Source organism: Silene latifolia, chromosome 4 (genome assembly GCF_048544455.1).
Source record: "Silene latifolia isolate original U9 population chromosome 4, ASM4854445v1, whole genome shotgun sequence".
NCBI lineage: Eukaryota > Viridiplantae > Streptophyta > Magnoliopsida > Caryophyllales > Caryophyllaceae > Silene > Silene latifolia.
In genome coordinates, this window is record NC_133529.1 from 5,874,537 (window position 1) to 5,899,214 (window position 24,678).

Below are 24,678 nucleotides of genomic sequence, written 5' to 3' on the forward strand. Positions count from 1 at the left end.
CATACCTCATGGGTTTGAGGTATGGGTATGAAACCTCTATAAATCTCAAACAAACACTTGGTATGGGTTTTGCTCATTCCAAACTCATACCGCATACCTTTTTTATTTGAACCAAACACCTCCTTAGGATGCTCAACATGCATATTGTTGAAAATGATCCTAATGAGAGTCCCGTGCATCGCATGGGCTTTCCAACTAGTGTGTTATACAAAGCAAATCAATGAACCGAAAATGTCTTAGTCTAGTGGTTAAGACGGAGGTATTATGGACAATACGTCCCAGGTTCGAATCCCCCTTTCCTTTTATTGTAATGCGACTTTGTGCGCGTTTCGATTGACCAAAAAAAAAAAAAAAAAAAAAAAAAAAAAAAAAAAAATGAGTAATCCATTCTGGACTTTGGTCTCTTTTTTATTTGCAATTATTAACCATTAACCGTTCATCCATTTGTCTTCGAGATAAAGCTTTTATCACTCACACTAACTTGTTTAATTGTATAATTTAAAAATTTGTGATAAAAATGAGAAAATGAATGAATTCGTATGAATCTAGCTAAAGTATATTCGGCTCTCTACTTTCCAAATGTTGACATGTTTTTTGTGTAACGCTTGATAGAAGTGCTTTATACCGTTCATTAAGAATAAAGGAAAGAAGAGTAACAAATACAACCCTAAAACATTTTACCATGTTTGTCGCCAGCTTCTTGGGGAGCGATTTATGTAACTTGTGGAATAACGAACAGACCATTGTCTCATTATTTACATGCAATAAAAAAGGGGAACAAATACGCTATTTTTATTACTTGTATATTCGAGTTAATCTTGTATTAGACTACTAGTATAATTCCCGTGCTACAACACGGTATTTTTTAGATATAATTATTATAGATGTTTGCATTTAAAGTATTAATTTTAACTTATTTCAGTTTGTCGAGGGGTCATATTAATAATATTTCTTATTAGCAGAAATAAAATCGAAAGATCAACACTATTGATCCGAATAAAATTAATGACTTTTCTTGAATTACTTTGTTAACTTTATTTTTAAAAAAATGCTATTATATCATATATTCAAAGGTAAATAAAATATGTATTTGTAATTGTTCCGGGTGTAATTCCAGAGCAAGTATCGTTACCACCCGTGGCTTGTAGAATGATGTCTTGAGTTGGATTCTCCTTTGGTCTTATTCGTTCCTCTCGGCCTCTCCTGCAACAATGAACGAACTGAGGGCTTGGCTTTGTGCCAAGCGTACTCACTCCGACGCCCAAGTCAGTAAACTTGAATGTATATGTTGTATGCTAATTGGCTAGGAATATATTGTAGAGAGATAAGGAAGATTATACCGGGTCTATGGTGTATTTAGGTTAAGTTGTGTATTTCTGGATTGGATGCCTTCCTCAATGAAGGTTGAGGAGTATTTATAGACTTCACCTTTTGTCACGTAGTGGCCAAGTGGCCAAGTGGCTAGCAGGTGGAAAGACTGATCTACCCCTCGGCCGAGGTTTCTATGGCGGGCCGGCGGGCCCTGTTGACTCACCGCCGAGGGGTCTTGGATGTGAGTACGCGGGTATGTGTCCCGGCTGGAAGGTTGTCATCCGAGACCGGCCGTGGTGATGATTCTCATCGGCTAGGCTGTCTTGGTCGTTGACTTCTTTGTGGACATCTTTGACCTTGCTCAATATGTTGACTTGGTCGGTGCGAATATGCCCCATCAATTTGCCCCCGGCGTAGTCTATGCCGTGGTATGGGCTTCGATGTACGTACGAGCGTATATTCTGCGCAAGTAGTTTGTAGAAAATTTTCTGCATCGGCTCTTCGTGGCGGCTTCTTTCGCTCTGCCTAGTCTTTCTTAGGCCGTACCATATCCCCCTCCACATGGATGTGTATTGGGCATCCGATGTGGAAAAGAAGGGGACGCTGGCCGAGGCCGGGGTTGAGGCGCCGGTTATTTTTGATTGCCCCGGCCGGCGGTGTCTAGCTTGGTCGATCATGTGGCGGCGGAGAAAAGGTGCATGGGAATTTGTTGAGGAAGGTGAATAGGCGGAGAGTTTTGAATAGGCGTGTTGAAGACGTTTGGTCACCATTGCATTGATTGACACAATGTTAACAACGATTGACATCCCGTGGTTGCATGTCCAACACGTGTCCGCATCTTGATTGGTTGACGCTTCATGGGCTGCTCTCGATTGGTCTGCTTCATGGGCTTCTCCTATAAATAGGGCAATTGCTCAGAAAAATTGGCCACCAATTTCATTCTCCAAAATTTCCGTCTCTCTAAACTTCCAAGGGTTTCCTTTTCTAATTTCCAGAGTTGTTACTCGTGAGCGTTTTCTTCAAGGTAAACAAACAAACTTTCCAATTTTTAATTTTGTAATTTCATTGTAAACATGTCTTCTGCCGACGCCGGGCCTAGTAAGCCGGGCCGTAGGTCACCTTCTCCCGAGGTCGATCCTCGAATTCTGGAGGAATGGGAGGATGATTCTGATGTCGATGATGACGCAGAAGATTTTGGTGACGATCTTTGAGGAGGCTCGTCCCAACAACGTGAGGAAGTACGTTATGGATCACGGCCTTGCTTGTAAAGTCCGTCTTGACTGTACTTGGACCCATAAGTTAGCCCGCTGTTCCGGTGAGATATTTTTCGAGAAACATTTCTTCTTCGGTGAGGGCTACGAAATCGTTATCCCGGAGGAGGGTCGGTGTCTGTTGCCCTCCACCGGGCCACACCGGCGTATATATGCGACATTTGGAGTTTGGGCTCCGATTTCCGCTGAATGGGTACGTTGTGGCCATCCTTAAGGCCATGAACGTTGCCGTTGCCCAATTGCACCCGTTGGCCATGAGGACCATAATCGGGTTTGTCTGGCTTTGTCTCTTCAAGAGGGAGGCCCCAACGGTGAACTTATTTCGCCGACTTCACTACCTCCGGCCGTCATTCTCGGCGCGCCGGGTGGTTCAGCGTGCACACGGAGAAGGGTTATATTACTGGCGACAAACTTTCCTCTTGCAAGGGTGGCGGCGGGGTCGGTGGGTGTACGTTAAGGTGCGAACGACTATCCGCTTCCCTGCTCCTTTCAAAGCATCAAGTTAACTTGCGGTGTGAGACTAAGGCGGAGCATGACGGATGGGTCTCCGGAAGAAACTCAAAATGGATCTTTGGCGGGGTTCTTCTCTCGGAGGACGAGAGGTTGGCAATGCGGCTTTTTGAGGTAGACAAGGGTGGGCTGCCGAAAAGATGGATTCCTCCAACGCGAGATCATTCTTCGAGGATGAGCCGCTTTGCCATGTCGGCCTCATACCGGCCCTAGCGCAGGGTGAGTGGGGTCGGTGTGAGGCCCATCATTTGTTCTCGTTGTGTCTTTAAACTTTGATTTATTTCTTCTACTTAACTATTGCTTCGTTTCCTTCGCAGGCCATTTTGGACCGGACACATCGAGGATATCCTCGGAGAATGGGGTGAACAAAGATAAAACCGTTGCTAACATACATCCCAAAGCTCTCCCCAATGACCGCAGGAGGTCGCCGACCGATCTCTTAGAGCGGGGGTGAAAAGCTTGAGTGCGGTGGAGACCCGGGCGAAGGTTGTTAGTAACGTGTCGCGTCACACGCGCGCAAAACGAAGTCCTCGGCGGTGGTGGCGTCGACACCGGCCCCGCCTTCCATCCCCCTGTTCGAAGGAGACGGTGGAGGTCATTTGTATCTCCACGGGGATGACTCCGACGAGGAGGAGGGCTCGCCCCTCGTCCGTAAAAGAAAACAGACGGCCTATACCGCGACCGTTGATTCTCTGGCGACGAGGAGAGCGCGTTTCGGCCAAGAGGGCCAAGCACGGTATTGTTCTTTCTGTGGCTTTAGATTTAGCCGGTTCCTTAGGCGCTTCGGCATGTCTGCGTATGTCGATACTTATGCTTGCTTTAAATTTTGTAGATCGGCCCCGATCGTCCGCCGCTCTGTTGGGCGGCGGTGGAGGGGAGCTCTGTGCGGGTGGTGATCAACACGTCACCGTGAACTCTTCATCCCGAGAAGGTTTCCTTCCCCTACACTGGCCGGTGATAAAAATGTCGCCCCTTTGTCCCTTCATCCCGGAAGGTTTCCTTCTCCCAGCTCATAGATGAAGGCACGGAGCGATCAAAGAGCGGCGAGGTGGAGCAGTCTTACCGGTGCTCGTATCGTAGAAGCGGGGAGAAGGTCGTGGCTCAATCCACCTTGGAGCTAAATGCCACTAAGAGGGTGGCCGCGAAGGCCAAGCAGGATCTTCTCAATGAGCGGAGGCTTAGGGAGAGGCGAGAGTGCGCTCTTGGCTGAAAGAAAACTTCAGGCGGGGACGTTGAGAAAGAGGTCCTTCTTTGAGAGAGCCAAGGCGAGGCGGCGGCTGAATCGCTAAGCGGGCTGGAGAAGTGTACACTCGTTCGGAGGCACGCCGACCTCTACCTCAAGCAGAGGAACGAATCCAGGGACTGTTTAAGGCCCGGGCGGAGGTGGTTCGGATCGAGATGCCGTCATTAGGCAAAAGGATAAGGACATTGAGATGCTCCAAACCGTCATGCTCCCTAACATGTGTCTTGAATTCGGGATTTTGAAGGAGCTGCTAGGGAAGTGATTGAGGAGCTCTTCCCTCTTGATGGTTCCTTTCCGTGGGACAGATATGACAAGCTGCTTGATGACAAGCTCGAAGCCAAGGAGCAAGCCGTGGCGGAGAAGGCTAAAGAGGCGGTGAGGCGCGGCGAGAGAAGGAGGCGGCCGCCGAGAAGGCAGCTCTGGCTGAGAAGGCTAAGGAGGCCAAGAGGAAGCCAAGCGGGCAAAGGCGGCCGAGGCGCCGAGGCTAAAGCCGAGGTGCTTGAAGGTGAGGTGCTAAAGGGAGCTTTGGGGTACTCATCGAGGAAAGTGCCGCTGCTGACGGCGAGCAACAACGGACATAGGGGGATAGCATTTATAATTTTTGGTCTTTTGGCTTATCCTTGTAATTTCTTGTGATTCGTTGAATATATTTAATAAGAGTCCGTTTTTACTTCACTTCTTTTCCTTGTGCTAGTACTCGAGCTTCGACTGTCCTTTTAGCGTCTCCGTCTTTGTCGGGTTGTCTCTTTCCGTTATTAATTGAGTCTCTTATGTTCCCGCCTCGGCTTGGCCGAGGCAGTCTAGAGTGCGTGTCTCGGTGTGTTAACGCTTCCAAGGCATCTTGATCGTTTCAGCGAGTATTAACCGCTGTTGGTTATAACCGTCGCAGATGTCCGCTTCCTTAGGGTGCATGCCGCTCTTGTCGGTGCAGTGTGAGTTGTCGTGCCCCGCCGTGACGTCTACTACTTGGAGTGACTGCGACGGCGTCACACCTCTTGGGATGACTGCCGTGGCGTCTACTACTTGGAGTGACTGCGACGGTGCTTGTTTCTTGAAGGAGACTCCGTGGCGTCTACTACTTGGAGTGCTGCGACGGCGTCGCACCTCTTGGGGTGATCTGCCGTGGCGTCTACTACTTGGAGTGACTGCGACGGTGCCTGTTTCTTGAAGGAGACTCCCGTGGCGTCTACTACTTGGAGTGACTGCGACGGCGTCACACCTCTTGGGGTGACTGCCGTGGTGTCTACTACTTGGAGTGGCTGCGACGGTGCTGTTTCTTGGCAGAGACTCCCGTGGCGTCTACTACTTGGAGTGATCTGCGACGGCGTCACACCTCTTGGGGTGACTGCCGTGGCGTCTACTACTTGGAGTGACTGCGACGGTGCTGTTCTTGGCGAGAGACTCCCGTGGCGTCTACTACTTGGAGTGACTGCGACGGCGTCACACCTCTTGGGGTGACTGCCGTGGCGTCTACTACTTGGAGTGACTGCGACGGTGCCTGTTTCTTGAAGGAGACTCCCGTGGCGTCTACTACTTGGAGTGACTGCGACGGCGTCACACCTCTTGGGGTGACTGCCGTGGCGTCTACTACTTGGAGTGACTGCGACGGTGCCTGTTTCTTGGCAGGAGACTCCCGTGGCGTCTACTACTTGGAGTGACTGCGACGGCGTCACACCTCTTGGGGTGACTGCCGTGGCGTCTACTACTTGGAGTGACTGCGACGGTGCCTGTTTCTTGAAGGAGACTCCCGTGGCGTCTACTACTTGGAGGATCTGCGACGGCGTCACACCTCTTGGGGTGACTAGTGGCGTCTACTACTTGGAGTGGCTGCGACGGTGCTGTTTCTTGAAGGAGACTCCGTGGCGTCTACTACTTGGAGTGATCTGCGACGGCGTCACACCTCTTGGGGTGATCGCCGTGGCGTCTACTACTTGGAGTAGCTGCGACGGTGCTGTTTCTTGGCAGGAGACTCCCGTGGCGTCTACTACTTGGAGTGACTGCGACGGCGTCACACCTCTTGGGGTGACTGCCGTGGCGTCTACTACTTGGAGTGACTGCGACGGTGCCTGTTTCTTGAAGGAGATTTCCGCTCTTGTCGATATGACAGTGTGAGTCGGCGTCTGCCCCTTCCTAGTGATTACGGGAAGAGCGTGCATTCTGATGGGAGCCTTGGATGATTTTTCATTTAGGTAAAAACATGCGCCGGGGCGCCCACAGCTATTTTGGACACCTCCGACGTTACATGGAGTATTCCCGAGATTTTCCGGCGTCCTAATGGCCCGTTGAAGGCGTACCTCCCAGTTAGACGCGATTACATCCATGAGGTCGCTCTCTGTTGTAAGGATAGACCTTTCCCTTTCTCCGATTTCTTTGCCACCTTAAGGGATTGCATGTTGCATCCCTGCAAGCTATCTGGGCGTTCACCACCTCGTCATTCTCGTCTTTGGAGACGAGCTTATGCGCTTCCCCCCGGTCCGAGACGTACATCAATGTTAGGGCCCGGATGGACATCACTGCGTCAGCCTCGCTCAGAGTGACGCGGCCTATGAGAACGTTGTAGGCGGATGAGCCGTCGATGACCACGAACTCAGCTAGGACATTCTTGGCCGCATTCCTTTCGCCGAACGTTACGGGAGTCCGATTGATCCCAGTGGTACGGTCCGGCCCCCAGAAATGTATAGCGGGTTGGTGCAGGGGCTTAAATCCTTGACCTTCAGGCCGAGGCTGAGGAAGCACTCCCTGAACATGACATTCGTGTATGCGCCTGTGTCAATCAGGCACCTTTTGACCAGGTGGTTGGATATGTCCAAATTGACTACAAGTGGGTCATTTGTGAGGAGCGATGACTCCTTCGTAGTCCTTTCTTCCGATAGTTATGTCGGGGATGTTGGAAGAGGGGTGGTTTGTGTTGGGCACAAAGTTGATGGCCGATAGAGCTCGTTCGGGTGTCGTTTGTACCCATGAGCGGACCCTCCGTTCTCGTGGCCCCCGATGACAACGTGGATCACTCCTATCCGTTCGAAGACGGATTTCTTCTCTGAACTGCCGGCGTCGGTTTTTTGGCTTTTGGCAACGTACTTGCCGAGGCTCCCCTTCCTGATCAGCTCTTCAATGGCATTCTTCAGATGCCGGCAGTCGTTGGTTAGATGGCCGGTGTGGCGTGGTACTCACAAAGATCTTGGCTCGTGTCACCGTCACTCTTTGGTTTTGGGGTCTCTCCCACTTCGGCCCTCGCTTTGCTCGGGCGAAGACTTGGCGGGCGATACGACGAGAGGGGTTTTATCGTTATACCGCCTGCGGTGGTACGTTCCCGAACTCCACCGGCGCCCGCCGAGTCTGTTTCTGGCAGATTTGTCGGGCCGTGACCTATTATTGTCACGGCGTCTTTCTTCGGACCGTGACCCACTGTTGTCACGGCGTCTTTCCTGCGGGTTGTCCTCTGGCGCTCTTCTTTTCGAGTGCTCGGCCTCGCTCGGGCCCAGCCACGTCTTGTGATAGTCTTCTACCTTGATGGCTTGGTCGGCCTTCTTCTGGCGGCATCAAGCCCAGGCCTCCGCACTTGATGAGCTCATTTTTCAAATCTCCTCTTGGGAGGCCTTTCATCGCGTGAAGGCCGCCGATTCGGGATTAATCTCCGAATCATTGGACCTTTCCGTCGAACCTTTTCATGTAGCTTCGTAGAGACTCGCCCCCTTCTTGTTTGATAGTTAGGAGGTCCGATGTCTCCACGGCCCTTCTCTTGTTGCAAGAGTCCTGGGCTAGAAAGGCGTCCCTTAGGTCGGCGTAGTAGTACACCGAGCCGTCGGGGAGCCCCTTGTACCAACTTTGAGCCATCCCATGCAATGTCGTTGGGAAGACTCGGCACCATACTTCATCGGGCTGCTCCCATGCGACATGTGAGACTCGAAAGCCTCGGCGTGGTCGGGCTGGATCACCCTCCCCTTTGTATGATATGGGTGGCAACTTGAGCTTAGTTGGCACCTGGACTTCTAGGACGTAGGCGCGAGGGGTGTCGATCGCATCGGACGACACGTGGCGATCGGCTCCTCGCATTCCTAGCCCGACTCCTCTCCTCGTAGCGGGAGGGACTCCTTCCCCGACTCGGCGAGTCGGGCTTCTTCTTCTCCGACTACGATGGGTCGGACTTCTTTCATTCCTCCGGAGTGGGCCTCGTGGTCGGGCTTTGTGGTGGACGTGTCCCCCGCGAGTGCGGTCGGGACTTATGTCCATCACCGCGTGCAGGCTCCTCCGGTGTTTCAACAGGGCCAACCTCTTCCGGTGCTCCGTTCAAGTCTCTTGGAGTCACGTTCGGGCCCTGGTCTCCGGACGGGTCCCGCCGCTCTTGTCGGTGTGACAGTGTGAGTCGACGTCCCACCGATGAGGTCCAGGATTTGCTTTAGCAATGCCACGTCGACCACATGTCCCATGAGGGTGACTTGGTTGCGGCAGCGTCGCATCCGGTGTTATTGGCATCCCGAACTCTGGTTGGATTACTCGCCGGCGGAGGGTCGTATGACTCGAGAATTGTTGAAGGTATCATCCGGGTGGAGGGGCTCGTCGATTCGAACACCTCTTGTTCTTTTGACATCTTCTTAGCTTTTTGGGTGGGTTTTTGTTGTTTTTTTTTTCTTGTGTTTTGGGAATGAATGTGACTAGCTTCTAGTGTCTTTCCCACAGACGGCGCCAATTGTTCCGGGTGTAATTCCAGAGCAAGTATCGTTACCACCCGTGGCTTGTAGAATGATGTCTTGAGTTGGATTCTCCTTTGGTCTTATTCGTTCCTCTCGGCCTCTCCTGCAACAATGAACGAACTGAGGGCTTGGCTTTGTGCCAAGCGTACTCACTCCGACGCCCAAGTCAGTAAACTTGAATGTATATGTTGTATGCTAATTGGCTAGGAATATATTGTAGAGAGATAAGGAAGATTATACCGGGTCTATGGTGTATTTAGGTTAAGTTGTGTATTTCTGGATTGGATGCCTTCCTCAATGAAGGTTGAGGAGTATTTATAGACTTCACCTTTTGTCACGTAGTGGCCAAGTGGCCAAGTGGCTAGCAGGTGGAAAGACTGATCTACCCCTCGGCCGAGGTTTCTATGGCGGGCCGGCGGGCCCTGTTGACTCACCGCCGAGGGGTCTTGGATGTGAGTATGATGCGAATGCAAATCAAGCTATTGACCAAGCTAATGATTCAGAGTTGGTTAAAGAGCTGGACGACTTGGTCGTGAACACCCACGATAATGGTCTGATGTTGGTTCGTAATTTTCAGCCTATAAACTCCAATTATCCTTCTTTTGTTAATTTGCTAAGTGTGGAATATGGGAGCTGATGGGGGAGCACACACACCAAGGAGGACGTCCCACAAGAGCACACACACCAAGGAGGACGTCCCACAAGGCCTCTTCAACTTACTCTTTCAGATTTCTTTTTACTTTTGACTTTACCTCTTCATTTGCTTAGCTTTACCTTTTGATCTTCTAAGCTTTAACTCTTCTACTTCTTAGCTGGTTGTTTGAATTCTTGGCTGCTATATAAAGCCTTGAAGTTTCTGAATAAAAGCCATCCAGAAATTTGCTAAAAACTTGTGTCTACAAAAACGTTTCTTGCTTAGAAACAAAACTAATTTTAGTTAGAACGCGATTCTAATCAAAATTCTCGAGTTGTTGATCAATAGGTCTTGGTCTCACTCACTTTGTTCAAGTAATAGGTCTTACTTGTTCAAAACACTATCCCTTATAAACAAAATCCAGAACTGGTCGTACCTAGTACGTTCGGTTCGCCCAAAAACAGTCCGTCTTTAAAATCCGCTGCTCAATTCGTATCATTTGTGGTATCAGAGCTTCGGCTCTTGATTTCCATTTATCAAAGACGATCCTAGGCATTTGGGCTCGTCGAAATCTTATTCCGTCAAAAAAAAAAAAAAAAAAAAAAAAAAAAAAAAAACTTTACTGTTCACGGGTACTGTTCATCCGAGAAAAAAAAAACAAAAAAAAAAACTTAAAAAAAAAAAAAAAAAATGGCTGGTGAACAATTTGACGATGAGTTTTATGAGAAGCTCCAAGATTTATTGCGGAATAGGCCCACCGGAAGTCGGAGTGGTGGGAAGCCGAAACAGGACGAGTTCAAGGTGTCGGAACTTCCTGAATTCGTAGGAGGAACCAACCCGGAAGATTATCTGGATTGGGAAAGAAAAATCGATCGTTTGTTCGATTTTAAAGATCTCAGTAACGAGAAGAGGTGCAAATATGCAATTCTGAAATTAAGCAAAGGAGCATCTCTTTGGTTTGAAGGGTTGAAGGCCAAGAGAGTGCGCACAGGAAAGGAGAAGATTGATTCTTGGGAGTCTCTGAAACGTAAGCTTCGTAAAAGGTATGTACCAACGACCCATAGGTTAACTACATATCGTAAGATTGCTGAATTGAGACAAGGAAAATTAAGTGTTAGCGAATATATTGATGAATTTGAAAATTTGTGTTTGATGGGTGAATTAGAGGAAGTAGAAGAGCAAAAAATGTCGAGATTTTTGCGTGGGTTGAATTATAATATTGCTAGTTCCGTTGAGTTATACCCATATGCTGATTTTGATACTCTTTGTAGTCTTTGTTTGAAAGTGGAGTCACAAGGGAAGTCTAAATATGGGGGAGGGTCGAGTTCAGATTCGGGAAAGGCTAAATCATGGACCAAAACTGAAACAAATCCCAAAACCGAAACACCTAGTAGTTCGTTTGTGAGTCCTAACAAAGCCACGGCCTCTTCAAATACTACCCCTAGGACCACGGCCAAGGAAACTAATTTGTCCAAAGTCCGTTGTTTCAAATGTCAAGGTTTCGGTCATTTCCAAAGTACGTGCCCAAACAAAAGAGTCGTGACCTTGAGAGAGGCGGTAGAATGTAGGGATGAGTTGTTGACCGAGGAAGAACAGTTGGGTGAACTGTTTAATTTCAATGAATGTGAGGAAGAGGACGAGTTAGTAGAGGACTATGAGGCACCAATTTACGACACTAATCTGGTTTTGCGAACCTTGCAAGTAAAGACTTTACCTACTGATTCGGAACAAAGAAATCAATTGTTTCATACCAAGTGTCGGGTAAATGATAAGTGGTGTAGTCTAATTATTGATGGGGGTAGTTGTACCAACGCGGCCTCTACTGAAATGGTGTCAAAATTGGGTCTTGAGACTACTAAACATCCACACCCATATGCATTACATTGGTTAGATAATGGTAGTAGCGTTAAGGTGACAAAACAGGCCCGGGTTGGTTTGGGTATGGGTTCCTATGTCGATGAGGTGTTGTGTGACGTTATTCCCATGGATGCTTGTCATATTTTGTTGGGACGACCATGGCAATATGATCAGGATGTGTTGCATAGAGGGAGGAGTAACGAGTATGAGTTGAAGGATAAAGGGAAACGAATTGTGCTTAAACCAATGTCACCACAAGCTGTCCGTACTTTGGGTTTAAAACCGAAAGCAAAAGCCCATGCTGCTATGTTGATTGGAGAACGGGATGTGGAGCGTGCCATTGATGATGGAGAACAAGTTTACTTGCTTGTTGCTAAAGAAAATTCGAGTGCTAATGTTGTTTTGCAGGAACATAACCCAATGGACGATTTGCTTGAAGAGTTTGGGGATGTGTTTCCCGATGAATTACCCGCTGATTTGCCTCCTCTTCGAGGCATTGAACATCAAATTGATCTTATTCCGGGCTCAACTCTTCCAAACAAGGCTGCTTATCGATGTAATCCGGAAGAAACTAAAGAACTCCAAAGGCAAATTGATGAATTGATGGAGAGGGGCTATGTACGTGAGAGTATGAGTCCTTGTGCTGTTCCGGTGTTGCTCGTACCAAAGAAGGATGGTTCATGGCGTATGTGTGTTGATAGCCGGGCTGTAAACAACATAACCATCAAATATCGCTTCCCAATACCGAGGCTTGATGATATGCTTGACGAGCTTCATGGTTCGGTTATCTTCTCAAAAATCGACCTTAGAAGTGGTTACCATCAGATTCGAATGCGTGAAGGTGATGAATGGAAGACGGCTTTCAAAACGAAGCATGGGTTATATGAATGGACTGTCATGCCATTCGGTCTTACCAATGCTCCAAGTACCTTCATGAGATTGATGAACGAGGTACTTAAATCTTTCTTGGGCAGATTTGTTGTGGTTTATCTTGATGATATATTGGTGTATAGCAGGAGCATAGATGATCATTTTGAACATTTGAAGCAAGTGTTCGAAACATTGCGAAGTCAGAAACTTTATGGGAAGCGTGAGAAGTGTTCTTTTCTTGTGGAGAGCGTGATTTTCTTAGGATACGTGGTGTCCAAGGATGGTGTCTCGGTTGATCAATCAAAAATTGAAGCAATTCGATCATGGCCAGAACCTAAAACCGTTAGTGAGGTACGATCTTTTCATGGGCTTGCTTCATTTTATCGTCGATTTATTCGAGATTTCAGTACCATAACCAGCCCTATAACGGAGTGTTTGAAGAAGGGGAGTTTTAATTGGGGCAGGGCTGCTAAGCAAGCTTTTGAAACGATTAAGGATCGGTTGTGTACCGCTCCTATCTTGGCTTTACCCGACTTTACTCAACCTTTCGAGGTAGAGTGCGATGCTAGTGGCGTAGGTATAGGTGCTGTTTTGATTCAAGGGAAAAGACCTATAGCCTATTTTTCGGAGAAATTGGGTGGAGCACGATTGAATTATTGCACTTATGATAAGGAATTTTATGCTATTGTTCGGGCTCTTGATCATTGGAGTCACTATCTCCGTCCTAATCATTTCATATTGCATTCCGATCATGAATCCTTGAAGTATATCAATGGGCCACAGAAGTTGAATCATAGACATGCGAAATGGGTTGAATTCTTACAATCATTTCACTTTTCATCCAAATACAAAGATGGGAAGAGTAATGTTGTAGCCGATGCTTTATCTCGTCGATACACTTTGCTGTCCACGCTTGATGTCCGTCTTTTGGGCTTTGAAACTTTGAAAGATTACTATGTTGAAGATGGAGACTTTGGTGCGATTTATCTTGAGTGCAAATCAGGAGCTAAGGGAGATTATTTGATTCAAGATGGTTTCCTTTTTAAGGGAAATCGGCTTTGTGTTCCTAAGCATCCTATCCGGGAACTACTTGTAAGGGAGGCTCACGGTGGAGGGTTGGCTGGCCATTTCGGGGTGGCAAAGACCGTGGAGATTTTGCAAGAGCATTTCTTATGGCCACGATTGCAAAAGGATGTTCACAACGTCGTGGGTAAGTGTGTTACTTGTCAAGTGTCGAAGAGCAAGTTCAAACCGGGCGAGTATACTCCTTTACCAATTCCGGTCAGACCTTGGGATGATGTTTCAATGGACTTCATTGTTGCTTTGCCACGCACTCAACGTGGTAAGGATGCTATCATGGTAGTGGTGGATCGTTTTTCCAAGATGGCTCATTTTGTTGCTTGCCATAAAACCGATGATGCTTCTAATGTAGCTGATTTATACTATCGGGAAATTGTGAGGCTACATGGCATTCCAAGGACGATTGTGTCGGATCGGGATTCTAAATTCTTGAGCTACTTTTGGAATACATTATGGAGGAAAGTGGGTACAAAGTTGCTGTTTAGTACCTCTCACCATCCTCAAACAGATGGGCAAACCGAAGTCACCAATCGTACCTTGGGTACTTTGTTACGTGGGCTTGTGAGCAAGACCCAAAAGGATTGGGATCTCAAGCTTTCTCATGCCGAATTTGCTTATAACAGGTCGCCTACTCATGCTACGGGTCATTCGCCATTTGAAATTGTATACGGTATTAATCCTTATCTCCCTTTGGATTTAATTCCGTTGCCTAAAGATGAGTTGGTGCATAAGGATGCCGAGTCCAAGTTGAAAGCAATGTTGAAGCTCCATGAGCAAGTCCGTGCAAGAATTGAAGCCGTGAATGCAGCCTATAAACGCAAGTCAAGCAAAAATAAGAAGCCAAAGGTGTTCGAGGTTGGAGACTTGGTTTGGATGCATTTGAGAAAGGAGCGATTTCCAAGCAAGCGAAAGAATAAACTCATGCCTAGAGCGGAAGGTCCTTACAAAATTGTAGGTCGCGTCAACAACAATGCTTACAAGGTTGAACTTCCCGGTGATTATGGTGTTCACGCCACTTTTAATGTTGGTGATCTCTCTCCTTACTTGGATGACGATGGCCTAGCTGAATTGAGGTCAATTCCTTTTCAAGGGGGAGGGGATGATGCGAATGCAAATCAAGCTATTGACCAAGCTAATGATTCAGAGTTGGTTAAAGAGCTGGACGACTTGGTCGTGAACACCCACGATAATGGTCTGATGTTGGTTCGTAATTTTCAGCCTATAAACTCCAATTATCCTTCTTTTGTTAATTTGCTAAGTGTGGAATATGGGAGCTGATGGGGGAGCACACACACCAAGGAGGACGTCCCACAAGAGCACACACACCAAGGAGGACGTCCCACAAGGCCTCTTCAACTTACTCTTTCAGATTTCTTTTTACTTTTGACTTTACCTCTTCATTTGCTTAGCTTTACCTTTTGATCTTCTAAGCTTTAACTCTTCTACTTCTTAGCTGGTTGTTTGAATTCTTGGCTGCTATATAAAGCCTTGAAGTTTCTGAATAAAAGCCATCCAGAAATTTGCTAAAAACTTGTGTCTACAAAAACGTTTCTTGCTTAGAAACAAAACTAATTTTAGTTAGAACGCGATTCTAATCAAAATTCTCGAGTTGTTGATCAATAGGTCTTGGTCTCACTCACTTTGTTCAAGTAATAGGTCTTACTTGTTCAAAACACTATCCCTTATAAACAAAATCCAGAACCGGTCGTACCTAGTACGTTCGGTTCGCCCAAAAAATCCGTCTTTAAAATCCACGCTCAATTCGTATCGAGTACGCGGGTATGTGTCCCTACTGGAAGGTTGTCATCCGAGACCGGCCGACCGGTGATGATTCATCGGCTAGGGTCGCCTTGGTCGTTGACTTGCTGTGGACATCTTTGACCTTGCTCAATATGTTGACTTGGTCAGCGGTGCAGAATATGCCCCATCAGTAATAAACTTTGTTGTTGATATTTTAACTTAATACATACAAAGATTAAGCCGAATTTAACAGTTAGTCGTGTAAACAATATTTTTTATTTCATACATACTTTCGAAACTTTTATATTAAAAGGCCTTTACAAAAACAGTTCACAAATGTTACAACATACTTCTTAGGCGGAAAAACTACTAAAATTTTTTATTCGCTTAGTAGTAATTAAGGGGGATTAAACATATAAGATTATACACTATATTATATTATTGTATTATTGTAATAGGGAAAATTTGGAATATATGAAGAAAATTTTATGCAATGTGACCAATTTATGACCAGTAACGAACCCAAAAAAAAATCTTTCCGAAATTCCAAGGAAAATGTAACACCATTTCTACATGAAAACATCAATTTATTCTATTTTATATCTTAGAATTGGATGAAAATATCCCGAAAAATGAGCTAAGAGTAGATCATGTTTATAAATGAGCTAAATTTAGGATGAATAACCACGTTGATTATTTCTGATACTACCCATCTAGTAGCTTTGATATTAGTTTTTGAAAGTTTCAGATAAAATACCATTGAAATCGACAAGTTTAATTTCTTTGATTATTTCAACCCTAAAAATGACTTCTTAACAAAATTTCTCTTAAACAAAGTCATCGTTAATAGTCAAGTATTTTTTAACTAGCCACTTTCAATTTATAACTATTACTCCGTATTATATACAATACGTCCATTTATTCTTAAATTTCTAATGAAGTTGCACAATGATAATCTAGGCTAAAGTTAATTTTGATAATGTACTCCGTACGTACTTCGTTTACTTGGTTATGACTCACTTACTCGCCATTTTCTTTTTTACTCCGTATAATATTGTTTATCACATACTTCGATTCATATATGTTTACGTAAAATATCAATTTTATAAATCAAAATTTTAGCATAATTAAATTCTGATCCTGGATTTTTTTTTTTTTTTTGATGACGAGGGGTTGAATCCCCCCGGGCCCATGTATTCCCGCACCACCACATGGGCCATGTAAGCCACCCCTTTCGGAGCTGCAGTGGCCAAGTGATTATCGCCCAGCTGGGAGTCGAACCCGAGACCTCTCAACTCCTGCATTTCTGCAAGTTTCAAGGTTTAACCCGGCTACCACTGGACTAACACCACTTGGTTAGTCCTTAGCCATGTGGTGATTTTAGTTTGTTACGGAGTAATACTAATTCGAGACCAGTGTTGGAGCTAGGCGGTGCGCTAGCATGGGCGATCGCCCCCCGACGGATGAAATTTTCGAAATTTTTTTGTTAAATTTTTCGAAATTTTTTCGATTGTACCTTATGAATTTAGTCATTCACCCCCCTCTAAATTTTTTCGTCCCCCTAAGTATAGATCCTGGCTCCGCCACTGCCTGAAACACTATCGTATAAAGACTAAATTGTCCTAGAAAGTACTCTTTTTGGAAGAGCCGGGGATTTATCAAACTTTAATGGACTTTGTCTCCTTATTTTATTTCTAATTAATATTAACATCGACATATCAACTATCATTATAAATGTAGCATTTTATAATGACAAATCATAAAAGAAAAAAAGGGTTGGAATAGGACTTGGTCCCAGGATTAGCTTAAATGCTAAACAGCCGCGCTTATCAACACTAACAGCTTGAAAGCGCAATTGCATTTTGGCATGAGAAACAAATCAACAATATGTAAGGTGTGTGTAATATTACTTCTATGGAAGACATTTGAATAAATCGATTGCAGTGACAGAATTAGGATTTGAAGTAATAGAGTTATAAAATTTTATGAAAGTATGTAAATTAGTACCAGTACTTCATTTCTTTTAGTTGTTTTTTTATTTTTTATTTTGGCTCAAAGACTAAGAATGGAGAAAGGAACAGATTATTTTTACATATTGTTACTTAATTAATGACAAGTGGACAATATGCTACGTGAATGATTAAATTAGATTTAAAAAATATTCCCAAAATATATAAAGATAAATAAATAAATAAGACACAGAAATATAAAATAGGTAAATAAATGTTTGGGATGGAAGAAGTATACCTTAACATATATTTCATTTTCATAGTTATTCGATCTGCTATCGTACAATGCAAATTTCGTCGCAGTATTTTGCTTTTTATTGTTTTTCTCCAAACGCAAATATATATTTTTTTTAATCAATTTTTTTTACTTGAACACGAATGTGCCCCACCCCACCCCATCCCCATCAATTCTAATTCAAATTTCATGATTTCCAAAACATCATTGAAAAATAGTAATCCTAAACTGGATTAACATGGTCTCTAAATAGATTTATGAAACTAAATTTAAAGTAATTTAACATTTTAATTTATAAATTAAAACTACAAAAATAAAATCAATTCCGCGATTTTAAGACAGCTCTACAATAAAGTGTGTCCAACTAGATTTTTGCAAGTCATTCTACCTTAGTCCATTAATTTATAATTTTTTTTTGGTATTTCATCTTCTTAAATAGGGGTTGTTTTGGAAGTATCCTAATTTGATGGGCAGATTTTTGCTTATGCTGGCAACACAGATAAAAACAACCAATAAAAGTGCTTGAAAAGCCTCCTTCCATTTGTCCTGACTCTTGCTGATGTTTACATACTTATTTTATTCCCAACTTAATATATTTTTTTTTTATTTTTTTAATTCATTACTTAATTACTAGTTTAGACCCCGTGCATTATATGCACGGTATTTAAAGTTTAATAGTTTTATAAAATTACTTATATAATATTGATAGCTTATAATTGTTTACATTTGTCATCATTGTATTTTGTTTGGATAAATAAAAGCTAAAACTGAAAATTAATTATGAGAATTGAGTAATAAGTTGAAATATATTCTTATGAAAATATTTTTATAGCATAAAACTAATGAGTTTTAATTTATATATTTTTTTTCAATTTTCCTTGTCATGAAAGTAATAACAACGATCGTTTTATATAGCATATGGGTCAACTCATCATCTAATAATAGGATCAATAAAAGGTTTAGCAATTTATAGTTTTATATCAATTTTTTTATTTTAATTAAAATATAATATAGTTTAGAGTTTACTGGAAATAATATAATTTGATATAAAGATTAACTTTAATGAAAATATAATAGTTGAATTAAATTGTAATTGTTAGTTTCCTTATTTAGTGAATGAACATAATTATCATTAGTTTACTTTTTTGAGAATATGCTTTTCGGCGGGAAAATAATAGAGTTCGCCTATTCTTTTAGTAGATAGGGGATGTACTAATACTTAGTTATCAAAGGACACAAAAAGTCAAAATTCTGCATATTATTAATTAGTGCATCTAAGAATTTCCTGTGGTATGAGTTGTCTTTGGTCAGATTTCATACGAGGCATACTAATTCTCTTTTAATTATAACAATTAACATAAAATTATACTCCGTAATAACTTTCATATTTTTAACAATAAATCAATTCTTAACATTTTCCTTTAAAAAAATAAATAATAATAATGATAAAATGTATTCTACAAACAGTTGCTCTCTAAAACAGATCTAATATCACTTCACTTGTATAGATGGGACAAACTTTTCATAGTCCCTAACAATTCAATGTTCGTCTCACCTTACTATTTAACCCGTTTTAGTGTAAAGGAGAACATATCCGTCTTAAGATTGATTAAAATAGATCAAATAACACTTCACTTATGTAGATAAAACAAATTTTTTCGTATTCCCTAAATATTCAATGGTTGTCCCATCTTATGATTTAACTCGTTTTATGTGGAAGACAGATATAATCATCTTAAAGAAAAACAAAAAATTTCATAGTCCCTAAATATTCGATGTTTGTCCTATCTTATTATTTAACTCATTTTAAGTGGAAGACAGATATAACCGTCTTAAAGAATAATTTGTTATTTACAAATGGGAAAGTTTCCTTGCATACCACGTATCTTTTTCCTTAGCCATCAGTATTTAGGGACGTTTGCTACCCATCTTTGCAAATTTTTCATACTACCATTTTCATCTCTTACTCCCCAAAAAAATTCTCATCTTTTTTCCATCATCACTTCTTACTCTTATTCTTAGTCATTTTTAAGTGATCTACCTTAAAAATCAACAAAAAAAAGAATTCCCATTTGTTAAAATTCATAATTTTATATACCCTTTGAATTAAATTGGTGTTGAATTTCATTTTTATTAGAAAAAAACTAGTTGGTTATTGGAAATAGTAAGGAAGTTGTTAGCTGAAAAAGAGGCGTTTAGGTTCAGACAAGAAGAAATTAGTAGGAGTTCCCTAAGTGTATTTATTTAACAAGATCATAAAATGGAAAACATGGCAATTCATGTAGGTGACCGTGACCAAGAACCTATGGACTTACCACCCGGGTTCCGATTTCATCCAACCGACGAGGAATTGATCACTCATTACTTGTCCGTTAAGGTTGTTGACGATGATTTTTCTGCTAGAGCTATTGGAGAGGTTGATTTGAACAAGTGCGAGCCTTGGGATTTACCAAGTAAGTTGCTATGAAAAGTATTAACATATACGTACATGTGAGACCAACTAATTTATTGAAACATGTTAATATTTTTGTTAATTACAGGGCGGGCGAAAATGGGGGAAAAGGAATGGTACTTCTTTTGTGTAAGGGATAGGAAATACCCAACAGGGTTAAGAACAAACCGCGCAACTGAAGCCGGGTATTGGAAAGCCACGGGGAAAGACAAGGAAATTTTTAGAGGGAAATCTCTTGTGGGTATGAAGAAAACTTTGGTGTTTTACAAAGGTCGAGCTCCGAAAGGCGAGAAATCGAATTGGGTTATGCATGAATATCGTCTTGATGGCAAAACTTCACTTCAAAATCTCCCTACTAATGCTAAAGTAAGATTTCCTTTTATTTCATTCTTGTTCCCCTGAATTTCCCCTGTTTTTAATCTTAATTATGACCAAAAAAAAACTGTCATTTACGTGTCCGGTATTGGTTGGGTCAGTTCGAGTCTAGTCAAGTTAAAGAATACCACGTTGTTTTGATTGAGTTACTAGTCGGATTGGATCAATTCAGGTTTTGGGTCAATTTACATTTTTGGTTAAAGAATACTATGTTGTTTGGATTAAGTTACTGGTCGGGTTGGATCAATTCAGGTTTCGGATCATTTTTACATTGTTTAGTGTTATAATATACAATCGATCTTGAGTTTCTAGTCTGATTGGCTCAATTCAGGTTTTGGGTCAATTTACGTTGTTTTGTTAAAGAATACTATGTTGTTTGGTCTGAGTTACTGGTCGGGTTTGATCAATTCAGGTTTTGGGTCATTTTACATTGTTTAGTATTAAAATATAAAACCGATCTTGAGATTTCAACAATCAGCTTAAGCTTTTGGTTTTAGTTGAGATGGTTTCTTGACATTTAGTTTGACTTGACCTGATTTAGGTCTAAAAGTAGCGAATTCGGGTCGATTTAGTTTGGTCAGGTCAATACCAAACTAACTTGAATTTGAATTGGTCTATAATTTTGTTTGCAGAATGAATGGGTGATATGCAGGGTATTCCAAAAGAGTGGAGCAGGAAAGAAACTCCCTTTCCCGGGTTTAATGAGACCGGAATCGATCAATCCCGAGTTTAATCCTTCAGTAAATTTACCGCCATTGATGGAAGCATCACCTCACGTACCCTGCTTCTCCAACCCCATGGATACAACTCATACAAGCCATTACAATGACGGGTTTATTTCGAATAATCCGTTCATTTCAATCCCTTCAAATCCAAGTAACAATTATTTCCCTAGAATTTCGGGTGTTAATTCTTATATTCAATCGCAAACAAACCCGTTTCCAGGGAATTATTTAATGTCTGACCAAAATATCTTAAGGGCAATTCTTCATAATCAAGAAACAGAGTTGAAACAGGGTGTCAAAACAGAGGTTAATTACAGTGCATCACAAGATACTGGTTTAAGCAGTGACATTAATCCTGAAATTTCGTCGGTCGTCTCGACTTTTGATATGGGTCGGCGGCCAATTGACTGTCATGACGGTCCGTCAACCTCCGATGGACCGATCGATTTGGAAAACCTATGGAATTACTAATGAGATTTGAAGAATGCAGCTATAGGAAGAGAAGCAGAGGAAAGCATAGTGAATTAGGAGGAAAAAAACAAAACTTTATTTTTAATTAAAGAAATTGTATTAGTGTTAATTTTTATGTATATAATTAATTAATTACTGTAATTGGGAGGTGGTGATAGTGATTAAATTAAATATTATTTTCTGTATCGTGATATGACCTTTATAATATTTTATTTGATAGATTGTCTTTACGTATAATGATGACGGTTCTCCTGGAGGACCCGGTAAAATAGACCGTCTTATTTTAGAGTTTATGTTTTTGGTATTGTGATATAGTCATATAGGATACAATATAATATCAACTACTTAAACTATTAAATCATTTTGTTCTTTTCTGGATTGATATGGTCTTAATCATTTGTTTAATGTGTTCAGATTGATAGTGGATTAGATTAAGATTGAATTTAATGTCTTGACTGCTAATGTATTGACACTCTAACAAATTAGAAGAAAAACTTATGAAGTACTTCTTGTGCTTTACCATTTTTCGAATGGCGGAATTGTTGCGATCTTGTATGAGGTTATACGCCTCATCTAATAATAGCAATAGCAGTTACTCTATACGTTATATATTACTTATATATAACCGTCTTGCAATTGTCCAATTGTAAACGCGATAATCTAAAAATCGAGTATATTTTAATGTTTAGTGGATGATACATTAATAACAATAAGATCACCTTAGATTAAGAATTTATAACGTGCATAAATTGAGCTTAGGTTGATTAAAGTTAGTTGATTAAGAGATTAATCATGCACTTAACGCCATTCGTTATTCAAAGATGCCAAGATGGGCAGATGAACATGTCGTCTGAAATTACAAACCTCCCAAGTTTTCACGTGCATAATACATTAGAACGGTGATACCATTTTACCATGTGATTATAATGTTCTAATTATATTTAGTTTAATTTTTACCCATCACTAGACATTACTCGATTACTTTCCCTCTCCCAATCCTTTGATTACCTTATTTATTTTTGGTTAGATCACCAAGATATAATTATTGGAGTTTTGTCTTACTTTCCACCTTTCATTTCTAAGGGTCGTTTGATTACCCACTAAAAAACACAGGAAGTACAATTCATGTGAATTGCAAAATGGGTAACTTGTTTGGTTACCCCAATTCACATGAATTGGAACTTCCCATGAATTCTAATTCCTCCATAATGGAGGAAGTTGCTTACCTAGGTACCCTAGGTAAGTGGGAATGCCTACATAAATTTCAATTCCTATATGCAACCAAACAACATTTTCTAATTCACATGAATTCTAACTTCATGTGATCTTTCACTTCCTAGGGAATGAAAATTCCTGCATGCAACCAAACGACTCTTATGTTTTAGTAAAAAAAATGCATCTTGTTCTTGTTACTCATCAGCTCTACTCTCGTTGATCTCTCGAATTTATTGTCGTGTAGATGTCGACAATGTGAAAGCTCGTGTCCAAGTTACTGTACTCCAGGCCACCAACATGATATGTATTATTGGGCGACACTACTAGCAGTGGCGAAACAAGGAATTGACTTCAGTGGGGGCGAAAAAATTTCAACAGGGATGAAGTGGGTAATGATTTAAGGGAAACTCGAAAAAAATTGGAAAATTTTAACCGAAAACTTTGAAATTTTCGATCACCAACGAGGACAAGCGCCCCTGCTAGCCCCCTAAATCTGCCACTAACTATTTTCTCATTATACTGATTAATTGTTTTTTATGAAAGATGTTACTAATAAATTATAATAAATTGATAAGATGTATGTGGCATGTTTTGAGTCTTATAAAGTTGTAATGCTCAAAATTAAGGTTCTTTTCAAACACTTTTCATTTATTTAGGTAATAGATTAATGAGATGCATGGTGTCTTATTACAATCCTTTTAAAGTCTTTCTTTATTATTATCTTCCTCTTAACGAACAATAGAATGCATGAATCTAAACCCATCATTGGATAAAGTTTGGTAGAAAGATCAATTCCATGACCTGACTCATGTATTTACTCCCTTTCCCATCGTTCTCCTTAAATTAATAGGAAAAAAAAATATACATATTAAAATCATGACTTTGTCATGTACAAAGAGATCAAAGTTCCTAATTATTTTTCATTTCAGCTAAGTTAAAATCGATTTTTAGATATTTATCAATGGCTTACAAAAATATATATGTAGTTTAAATTCTGATCAAGTAAATTACTTTAGTCAAATAAGCCACTTTATTAAACATGCGAAATAAAATAAGAATCTGTATAAAGCGTTTAGAAGTAATAAAATAAGTACAAATCATGATTAAAGATAAAATGTGTACATTTATTATGTAAATAGGTACGAAATTACTATGTCGCGATCAACAACAAAAGGGTCACGAAATAGAAATAAAAAGGTACGAAAGACTTGTCTCTCAATAACTTATTGAAAGACCGTCTCTTCCAAGTTTTAGTATTAGATGTATGATGGTTTAAGCAATTTTTTTGTTATAAACTTTCATATTTAAGGAGAACAAATTAAATAATAATAATAATAATAATAATCAGGGGCGTCTTAAAACAAATGGAGGTCCGGTGCGACACGGAAAAATGAGGCCCAAAAATGAATGCTTAAGTATATTATACTTCGAGATTTGTATTGAATTTCATTAATAAAAGCTTATAATACGGTGACCAAAAGCGGAGGCCCGGTTCTCACGCCCGTGGTTGCCCGTGGCCTTAGACCATCCCCAAGCAAGGGTCGCCTTAACTAGGTCACCATCCCATTTTACTCTTAATCACACCTTATTAATCTCGACCTACTTTTACCCTCCCAAGCAGAAAGTCACGACCTAGGTCACCAACCCAATCATTTTTTTACTTTCCAACAATTCTAATCATTTCCCACATTCTTTACCCCACCAAAACCTCTCACTTACTTTTCAATTATTATTTACTAAGAAATTATAAATAAGTTAATTTTGTGATTTTGTAAATATTTTAATAAATTAATAACTAGTCTAATATGATAAGTATTTTAAGTATTTTAAATTTATTTCGTACTTAGGAAAAAAAATACAATGTTAAAATTTTAAAAGATAAAAGAGGACTTCTTTTTAGGAAACTAAATATGTTCAATGAGATCATTTTTTCCGAATAACGAGATAATTAGTTTATACGTTCGAAATCCCGTCTTTTATTGCATATTT

At 41.5% G+C, this 24,678-nt stretch overlaps 2 protein-coding genes across 2 annotated transcripts in view; both read left to right on the top strand.

The window, feature by feature from the left end:
• The window catches only part of LOC141652730 (uncharacterized), a 115,422-nt gene that overhangs the window by 58,981 nt on the left and 31,763 nt on the right, over window positions 1-24,678 (top strand). The gene's annotated exons all lie outside the window — the stretch shown is intronic.
• On the top strand, window positions 19,387-21,690 carry LOC141652715 (NAC domain-containing protein 100-like). Its single transcript, XM_074460304.1, has 3 exons — window positions 19,387-19,904; window positions 19,992-20,269; window positions 20,911-21,690. Exons 1-3 carry the CDS (start codon window positions 19,712-19,714, stop codon window positions 21,472-21,474), a joined length of 1,035 nt encoding a protein of 344 aa, XP_074316405.1. The 5' UTR covers window positions 19,387-19,711; the 3' UTR covers window positions 21,475-21,690.